The 10,000-nt window shown below is 47.5% G+C and overlaps 2 protein-coding genes across 6 annotated transcripts in view; one reads left to right on the top strand and one right to left on the bottom strand.

The window, feature by feature from the left end:
* LOC137084932 (ribonuclease inhibitor-like) overlaps positions 1-10,000 on the top strand; it is a 318,165-nt gene that overhangs the window by 79,001 nt on the left and 229,164 nt on the right. The gene's annotated exons all lie outside the window — the stretch shown is intronic.
* The window catches only part of LOC137084924 (arf-GAP with Rho-GAP domain, ANK repeat and PH domain-containing protein 1), an 86,201-nt gene that overhangs the window by 16,657 nt on the left and 59,544 nt on the right, over positions 1-10,000 (bottom strand). For all 5 annotated transcript variants that reach the window (XR_010906832.1, XM_067451482.1, XM_067451481.1 and 2 more), the window contains 7 exons: positions 7,446-7,580; positions 7,209-7,344; positions 5,755-5,857; positions 5,305-5,500; positions 3,711-3,756; positions 3,459-3,622; positions 172-381 (listed from right to left, as the gene is read on the bottom strand). Coding sequence is in view for 4 of the 5 variants with exons in the window: in XM_067451482.1 (XP_067307583.1) it covers positions 172-381; positions 3,459-3,622; positions 3,711-3,756; positions 5,305-5,500; positions 5,755-5,857; positions 7,209-7,344; positions 7,446-7,580 (990 nt within the window). In the remaining variant the exon portion in view is untranslated. The remainder of the gene's footprint in view (positions 1-171; positions 382-3,458; positions 3,623-3,710; positions 3,757-5,304; positions 5,501-5,754; positions 5,858-7,208; positions 7,345-7,445; positions 7,581-10,000) is intronic.

The raw sequence follows: 10,000 nt of genomic DNA, 5'->3' as shown, positions 1-10,000 counted from the left end.
TCTGCCAATGGGGTGAGAAAAATAATCTGATTTCTGATTGAAGTCTTGTTTCTTGTTTCCGAACAGAAATCAGATAATTTTTCTCAGATTATATTTAGACTGGAAACAAGACAAAATTAAGAAGAGCATGTTTAGCCGTCTGATTAATGCCTGATGTTTTTGGGAGCTAACCTGTGTTGCTGAGCCAGCTTTGAGCCTCGGGGCCGAACAGACCGTCCTGGATGTCCCTGAAGAAGCGCTTGAGGACGTTTGAGACGTCGTCCACCTGGTGCTCGGCTTCCTTCAACCACACACACCGGGCGTCGCGCCGCAGCTCCTCCAGCAGGGCGGCGATACGACTGTTCACACCACTCTTACGGTAGATGCCCTCTGAGGTCAGACCTGCAGACACACATATACACACACAGTTAAATAGAGTTGAGTAGAGTAGAGCTGAATAGAGTATAATAGAGTTGAGTAGAGTTAAGTAGAGTTGAATAGAGTTAAGTAGAGCATGACAGAATTGAATAGAGTAGAGTAGAGTGGAGTGGAGTGGAGTGGAGTGGAGTGGAGTGGAGTGGAGTGGAGGGGAGGGGAGGGGAGGGGAGGGGAGGGGAGGGGAGGGGAGGGGAGGGGAGGGGAGGGGAGGGGAGAGGAGAGGAGAGGAGAGGAGAGGAGAGGAGAGGAGAGGAGAGGAGAGGAGAGGAGAGGAGAGGAGAGGAGAGGAGAGGAGAGGAGAGGAGAGGAGAGTAGAGTAGAGGAGAGGAGAGGAGAGGAGAGGAGAGGAGAGGAGAGGAGAGGAGAGGAGAGGAGAGGAGAGGAGAGGAGAGGAGAGGAGAGGAGAGGAGAGGAGAGGAGAGGAGAGGAGAGTAGAATAGAGTAGAGGAGAGGAGAGGAGAGGAGAGGAGAGGAGAGGAGAGGAGAGGAGAGGAGAATAGAGTAGAATAGAGTAGAGTAGAGTAGAGTAGAGTAGAGTAGAGTAGAGTAGAGGAGAGTGGAGTGGAGTGGAGTGGAGTGGAGTGGAGTGGAGTGGAGTGGAGTGGAGTGGAGTGGAGTGGAGGGGAGGGGAGGGGAGGGGAGTGGAGGGGAGTGGAGGGGAGGGGAGGGGAGGGGAGGGGAGGGGAGAGGAGAGGAGAGGAGAGGAGAGGAGAGGAGAGTGGAGTGGAGTGGAGTGGAGTGGAGTGGAGTGGAGGGGAGGGGAGGGGAGGGGAGGGGAGTGGAGGGGAGGGGAGGGGAGGGGAGAGGAGGGGAGGGGAGGGGAGGGGAGGGGAGGGGAGAGGAGAGGAGAGGAGAGGAGAGGAGAGGAGAGGAGAGGAGAGGGGAGTGGAGTGGAGTGGAGTGGAGTGGAGTGGAGTGGAGTGGAGTGGAGTGGAGTGGAGTGGAGTGGAGTGGAGGGGAGGGGAGGGGAGGGGAGGGGAGGGGAGTGGAGGGGAGTGGAGGGGAGGGGAGGGGAGGGGAGGGGAGAGGAGAGGAGAGGAGAGGAGAGGAGAGGAGAGGAGAGGAGAGGAGAGGAGAGGAGAGGAGAGGAGAGGAGAGGAGAGGAGAATAGAGTAGAGTAGAGTAGAGTAGAGTAGAGGAGAGTAGAGGAGAGTAGAGTAGAGTAGAGTAGAGTAGAGTAGAGTAGAGTAGAGGAGAGTAGAGGAGAGTAGAGTAGAGTAGAGTAGAGTAGAGTAGAGTAGAGTAGATTAGAGTAGAGTAGAGTAGAGTAGAGTAGAGTAGAGTAGAGTAGAGTAGAGGAGAGGAGAGTAGAGGAGAGTAGAGTAGAGTAGAGTAGAGTAGAGGAGAGTAGAGGAGAGTAGAGGAGAGTAGAGGAGAGTAGAGTAGAGTAGAGTAGAGTAGATTAGAGTAGAGTAGAGTAGAGTAGAGTAGAGGAGAGTAGAGGAGAGTAGAGTAGAGTAGAGTAGAGTAGAGTAGAGGAGAGTAGAGTAGAGTAGAGTAGAGTAGAGTAGAGTAGAGTAGATTAGAGTAGAGTAGAGTAGAGTAGAGTAGAGTAGAGGAGAGGAGAGGAGAGGAGAGGAGAGGAGAGGAGAGGAGAGGAGAGGAGAGGAGAGGAGAGGAGAGGAGAGGAGAGGAGAGGATAGGAGAGGAGAGGAGAGGAGAGGAGAGGAGAGGAGAGGAGAGGAGAGGAGAGGAGAATAGAGTAGAATAGAGTAGAGTAGAGTAGAGTAGAGTAGAGTAGAGGAGAGTAGAGTAGAGTAGAGTAGAGTAGAGTAGAGTAGAGTAGAGTAGAGTAGAGTAGAGGAGAGGAGAGGAGAGGAGAGGAGAGGAGAGGAGAGGAGAGGAGAGGAGAATAGAGTAGAATAGAGTAGAGTAGAGTAGAGGAGAGGAGAGGAGAGGAGAGGAGAGGAGAGGAGAGGAGAGGAGAGGAGAGGAGAGGAGAGGAGAGGAGAATAGAGTAGAATAGAGTAGAGTAGAGTAGAGTAGAGTAGATTAGAGTAGAGGAGAGGAGAGTAGAGGAGAGTAGAGGAGAGGAGAGGAGAGGAGAGGAGAGGAGAGGAGAGGAGAGGAGAGGAGAGGAGAGGAGAGGAGAATAGAGTAGAATAGAGTAGAGTAGAGTAGAGTAGAGTAGAGTAGAGTAGAGGAGAGTAGAGTAGAGTAGAGTAGAGTAGAGTAGATTAGAGTAGAGTAGAGTAGAGTAGAGTAGAGTAGAGGAGAGGAGAGGAGAGGAGAGGAGAGGAGAGGAGAGGAGAGGAGAGGAGAGGGGAGTGGAGTGGAGTGGAGTGGAGTGGAGTGGAGGGGAGTGGAGGGGAGTGGAGGGGAGTGGAGGGGAGGGGAGGGGAGGGGAGGGGAGAGGAGAGGAGAGGAGAGGAGAGGAGAGGAGAGGAGAGGAGAGGAGAGGAGAGGAGAGGAGAGGAGAGGAGAATAGAGTAGAGTAGAGTAGAGTAGAGTAGAGTAGAGGAGAGGAGAGGAGAGGAGAGTGGAGTGGAGTGGAGTGGAGGGGAGTGGAGTGGAGTGGAGGGGAGTGGAGGGGAGGGGGAGGGGAGGGGAGGGGAGGGGAGAGGAGAGGAGAGGAGAGGAGAGGAGAGGAGAGGAGAGGAGAGGAGAGGAGAGGAGAGGAGAGGAGAGGAGAATAGAGTAGAGTAGAGTAGAGTAGAGTAGAGTAGAGTAGAGTAGAGTAGAGTAGAGTAGAGTAGACTAGAGTAGATTAGAGTAGAGTAGAGTAGAGTAGAGTAGAGTAGAGTAGAGTAGAGTAGAGGAGAGTAGAGTAGATTAGAGTAGATTAGAGTAGAGTAGAGTAGATTGGAGTGGAGTGGAGTGGAGTGGAGTGGAGTAGAGTAGAGTAGAGTAGAGTAGAGTAGAGTAGAGTAGAGTAGAGTAGATTAGAGTAGAGTAGAGTAGAGTAGAGTAGAGTAGAGTAGATTAGAGTAGAGTAGAGTAGAGTAGAGTAGATTAGAGTAGATTAGAGTAGAGTAGAGTAGAGTAGAGTAGATTAGAGTAGAGTAGAGTAGAGTAGAGTAGAGTAGAGTAGAGTAGAGTACCGTATTGCGTGATGAAATGAATGCAGCGCTCCACGATGACGGGGATATCGGCCTCGGTCAGCTGTTGTTGGCTCAGCGTGTCTCCAGAGCTCCCAGCAGCCTTCTGGATCGCAGTCGCCCAGCCCTGGAAATCCAGCTTCCGCTCGCCCTCGATATACAGCGTCCTGCAGCAACACACACACTCCCGTCAGTCACACACACACACACACACACACATTGGAGACCGAAGCGCTTTAACCTGCACCTGCTCACCTGCCTCGCTCCACCAGGACCAGAACCTCATTCTCCGGCTGGATCGCTGCACACACACACACGTTTCACTTTAACCCTTAAATGCATGACTGCTTCGCCAAACATTCTTACATATTGGGGTCGTTAGCGACCCAGATCTATATCCAACACTGATAGATCTCTTGGTCACGATAATATAGAAAACAACATATATAACAATTACAGAAAAATAATATAAAGCATATTTCGTGATCTTTTTTTGGTGCTTGGAAGGGTTCAGTTTGAGCAGATGTTTTACCATCTTATACCAGCTTTTCTTTGACTAACAATCTCTGTCAAACCCCGGCCCTAACACGGCCCAAACACAGGCCCAAACACAGGCCCAAACCCCGGCCCAAACACAGGCCCAAACCCGGGCCCAAACCCCGGCCCAAACAAGGGCCCAAACCTTGGCCCAATCACGGGCCCAAAAAAGGCCCAAACCCCGGCCCAAACACGGGCCCAAACCCCGGCCCAAACAGGCCCAAACACGGGCCCAAACCACGGCCCAAACACAGGCCCTAACACGGCCCAAACACAGGCCCAAACACGGGCCCAAACACGGGCCCAAACACGGCCCAAACCTTGGCCCAATCACGGGCCCAAATCCCGGCCCAAACACAGGCCCAAACCACGGCCCAAACATGGGCCCAAACACGGCCCAAACCTTGGCCCAATCACGGGCCCAAACCCCGGCCCAAACACAGGCCCAAACACGGGCCCAAACCCTGGCCCAAACACGGCCCAAACACAGTCCCAAACACGGGCCCAAACACGGGCCCAAACACGGCCCAAACCTTGGCCCAATCACGGGCCCAAACCCCGGCCCAAACACGGGCCCAAACCCCGGCCCAAACACAGGCCCAAACACGGCCCAAACACGGGCCCAAACCACGGCCCAAACACAGGCCCTAACACGGCCCAAACACAGGCCTAAACACAGGCCCAAACACGGGCCCAAACCCCGGCCCAAACACAGGCCCAAACATGGCCCAAACACGGGCCCAAACACGGGCCCAAACCACGGCCCAAACACAGGCCCTAACACAGGCCCTAACACGGCCCAAACACAGGCCTAAACACAGGCCCAAACACGGGCCCAAACACGGGCCCAAACCCCGGCCCAAACACAGGCCCAAACACGGCCCAAACCCCGGCCCAAACACGGGCCCAAACCCCGGCCCAAACATAGCCCAAACACAGGCCCAAACCCCGGCCCAAACACAGGCCCAAACATGGCCCAAACACAGGCCCTAACACGGGCCCAAACCCCGGCCCAAACACGGACCCAAACATAGCCCAAACACAGGCCCAAACCCCGGCCCAAACACGGCCCAAACACAGGCCCAAACACGGGCCAAAACCCCGGCCCAAACACAGGCCCTAACACGGGCCCAAACCCCGGCCCAAACCTTGGCCCAATCACAGGCCCAAACCCGGCCCAAACATGACCCAAACCCGGCCCAAACATGGGCCCAAACCTCGGCCCAAACACGGGCCCAAACCCCGGCCCAAACACGACCCAAACCCCGGCCCAAACACTGCCCAAACACGGGCCCAAACCCGCGTCACTCACAGAGCTCCTGTAGCTTCTGCAGGTCGATGGTCTCGTCTGCGCTTTGCTCTTCCCGCCGGATGTGCAGACTGGATCCGACCAGACAGAACCAGCCCAGCCGAGACATCTCCCGGTTCAGCCGGTCCTTATAGCGCAGCCGGCCGATGCGCTCGAAGTCCTTCAGCAAAAGATCCTCCGCACCCGCAGGAATGAAGGACTGTGGGAAGAAGCAAGCAACTTTATTTATATCCACTGCAAAAAATGCTCTTCTTACTCAGTATTTCTGTCTTGTTTCTAGTCCAAACATCTACAAATTCTTACATTAAGAAACATTTACTAGACAAGCAAAAGTAATTGTCTTGTTTTGGGAGAAAATAACTCAAAATTAAGAGTTTTTTTGCTTAAAATAAGATAAATAATCTGCAAATGGGATGAGAAAAATAATCTTTCGGCAAACATCGGCGGCCGTACCTTAGCGATGGACTTGACCCATTCCCGCATGGCCTCCGGTTTATCCGTGCCGAACAGATACAGGCGTTCTGCGTCTGAATATAACTCGAAGGTGTGATCGTACCTGAGGAAGAAAACACGGTCAGAGTCTGCGGAAGACGAGCCAAAACACACACACACACACACACACACACACACACACACACACACACACACACACACACACACACACACACACACACACACACACACACACACACACACACACACACACACACACACACACACACACACACACACACACACACACTCTTCATTTTTACTTTCTCATAAAAACTCCTCCTGTGTGATTTATAAGCCTTTTGTAAAGTGGGGCCATGGGTAATGTCCTCATATTTCACCCTCTCCTGTAATACCTGTGTCATACCCATGGCATTATACACATTTGTGTCCTCATACGTCACAAAAACATGCCCACACACACACACAAACACACACACACACACACAGACACACACCTATAAAAAACTGAACCTATGAACCCCATTTTGATTTTTTTTAAATCACATCTTCATCGGAATGATATGAAACTTGGTGACTTTTCTAGCATTAGGTGTGTAGACACACAATAAAACTGAGGGCATGATTTGAGCATGCTAAGAGGTCTTAAAAAAAGGACTCCCACTTGTGCTCTTCTGTCAAAAATGACCACCATAGGAAATGAATGGGAAATCTGCAAAAATGCAAAATATCCAGACAAAAATCACTATTTGTAACAAAACATTTTTTTTTCTAAAACTTAATAAAAAATAGTCTTTAGAATTGTATAATTATATATTCAAATCCATCTAAAAAAAATAATGTATGTGTTCAAAAGAGAACTAGGGAATTGAAAAGCCGCCCCATAGAGTCCTCTAGTGATTACACTAATGGTTGCATAATTTCTTAAATCATTCAAATATTTTTATTTTGAAGGCTGTGTCTCTATTTTAACCTGACATACTGCAATAATAATAAAAAAACAATGTTGTATAATTTTCAATGGCAAAAATAGACCATAGTTATTGCATAAATATAAAAAAAACAATTAAATCATCTCAAAATACAAAATTAAAAAGAAAAAATATTATTGAAGAAAAAAAATTGCATTGGTTTTACTTTAATATTTTTAGGTGTCCGGACATTTATGACCAATGCAACCCCTAAATGAAGAGCGCCAGAGGGTTAAGTAACATTTTACGCTTAAGTAAGGTTTTAAAGTAAAATAAAGAAAGGTTATTGCAATAAAAACATTTTCTTCTTAATCTCTTTCTGTTCCTGTCGTCTAAGAATAGAAGAGCAAAAAACGAACCGAACCGAAAACCGTGGTTAAAAACCGAGGTGTGTATTGAACCAAACTAACTGTATTGTTGCATCCCTAATATATATATATAAATATGTAACTATATATAATGCATTGCTCCACTGCAGATTACCCATGAGTCTCGGGAGGTTGGACCGCCAGGCATACGATCTCCTTCATCTTCAGTCCTCCATTCGGCGTAGCGTTCTTGTCACTTTCATAGTAGCTGAAGTTCCCGTCGTTCAACACACACCAACGTCGGCTGAACTCTGACGGACACACAATCAAACATCAATCAAGGAACACACACACACACGCACACACACACACACACACACACACACACTAATCTGCTCGACGACTGGCTCACCTTCTTTGCCCTTCTTCTCTGTGATTGGTCTGGCCATGGAGGCGGTCTTAAATAGGAAGCCATTATGCGTGATGGAGGGAGGGGCCATGTAGTGCACCGTATCGATGGCAACCTTGACCTCTGACCTCGGGAGTTCTGTCGGTCGGAGGGGCAAAGGGCATTAACGCACATCACATGTCTACAGCTGATTGATTTGAACTTGATTACTAAAATGTAATTTAACTATTAAAATGTCATCCAAAAAAAAACAAAAACAAAAACAGAAACACTCTCTATAATAATATAATATTATTAATATTAATATAATACAATATAAACTAATAATATAAAAAGTTTTTGATGGGTTGCCGTATAATTGTAGTTTAATTTTCCCAGACACTCTGAACTGCTTCTGATTTACTGGTCAGAAATATGACACATTCACGAATATTGCCTGTTATGCAGCAAAATTAAATTTTTATGACTGGATTGCACAACTCCTTATGGCAGAAATCACAGGGCCGCATATATGGGGGGTTGGGAGGGGATATGCTGCATTTATTTAATTAAAAATGCAGTAAAAAACATAATACAGTGAAATATTATTCTGATGTACATCATCAGTTCGCTAAATGAATATATAGTAAAGTGTGATTTATTTCTGTGATCAAAGCTGATTTTATCATCATTTCTCCAGTCTTCAGTGTCACTCATCATTCTCATATGAGGATCTGATGCTCAACAAACATTTATGATTATTATCAGTGTTGAAAACAGTTTTGCTGCTCATGGTGCTGCTTCATTTTTGCGGAAACCACCATACCATTCAAACATCTGTGGTCAAATTAAAAAAGAGAGAAATTAATACTTTTGTTGATCAGACATGCATTAACCCTTAAATGCACACCTCAGGTCTTTAGCGACCCGAGACGTCATTCACTACCCTGCTCCTTATTCATTTTTTAAAGTTAGACATCAACCTTCTTAGTATTCCTCAATCAATCCATTTTAAACAATATAACAAGAAAACAATAATAGAATTATAATTGAATGCCTGTTTTTTCACTAGTTTTTTGTCAAAATTGTATAGGGTCGCTAACGACCCAAAGTGTGTAGGATTGTACGTATATATTTTTTGCACACTGATAAATTAATCTATAATGACGAAATACGGCGCAATTCACCTTTATTCCACAAGGTGGCGATGTCTGATACGCAATGATGAAGTGACGTTTCACTCATAGTTACCTCTGACAGAAAACGAAACAATAATTATAATCTGCAAAACTTGAAATGGCTCAGTGATTTACAGCAGAGAGCAAGTACTAAACACAATCATATGTTAGTGTCACTGTCTCTTGATGATGGATGTGCTCAAGAAGCTGTCAGTGAGCAAAATATTGATTTTGAAGACGTTGAGAATGAGTTTGGAGAATATGCGTGAGATGGCGAATATGAGGCAGATGCTGAATATACCGGCAAACGAGCTCTGATGAGGACAGATGATGATGGTATTAAACATCTGCTCAAACTGAACCCTTCCAAGCTCCAAAAGGGAACGAAATAGGTTTCTACGAATCCGCTTTTGGACTTTCGGTGAGAGCTCCCTCCTCATATTTAGATACGAATAAAATGACAGGTCATGTATAGATTATTTTTTGTCTCTGAATTTAAATCTTGATGTATTCACATTGGTTTCTATGTATTAATACACTTGCCCGTGACCTGAAGAAGCGCGCAATCAACCGAGGTAGAGAAAGCTGTCTTTAGCGTCCCTGTTAACTTGCCCGTCCTCGCGCAGGGAACGCTGGTTCGAATCCCGCTCGGAGCGGGTCGACTAGAATCGGGGAGACCCAGTAAACGTGCGGAGGATGAAAGTACACTTTATTAAAAGTGCGGAGGACACGACCCTCCGTAATCTACGCCCATGCTTGAATTGAACACTAAGCTTGCTTCCTTCCATCCGTCAGACTCGCGTGGTAGCCCGGCGTTTCATTCAATGGCGAGCTCAGGTAACGCTGTGCGCTTCAAGATTCTGACGCTAGTGAGCTAAGCTTCCGATTGGCCCAGAGAAATGTCAGTTATAAGATTATACAATAATGTTTCGCATGTCTAGAACTGTAGACCCCAAAAAAAAACTCTTCGGTTCTACGTGATTCACGGAAATGACCCAATTAACCAAGAAAACGGCGATTGTCGCCAAAAAGCGACAAGTTTGCAGGTCTTAATATAGTTCTGTCATAATTTCTACAAACATTTGACGGGTTGCCGTATAATCGTGGTTTAATATTCCCTGACACTCTGCACTGCCTCTGATTTACTGGTCAGAAATATGACACATTCATGAAATTCCCTGTTATGCAGCAAAATTACATTTTTACGACTGGATTCTAGGGCTGAACTAGCCGGACAAGCCGGACCCACATCCAGATGTTTGGTCTGAAACTCTCCATTAACGGCTCAATCCGAGGGGCGGATAAACGGCTGTCTGTCAAACTCCCTCTGCACGCGATAGGATAGCGCTACACCAACCAGAGCAAAGAAGGTGAAGCAGAGCTGACAGATTAAACATTCGC

Source organism: Pseudorasbora parva, chromosome 8 (genome assembly GCF_024679245.1).
Source record: "Pseudorasbora parva isolate DD20220531a chromosome 8, ASM2467924v1, whole genome shotgun sequence".
Taxonomy (NCBI): domain Eukaryota; kingdom Metazoa; phylum Chordata; class Actinopteri; order Cypriniformes; family Gobionidae; genus Pseudorasbora; species Pseudorasbora parva.
Note: the sequence above shows the minus strand (reverse complement) of the source record. Positions and strands in the feature narration are given on the sequence as shown.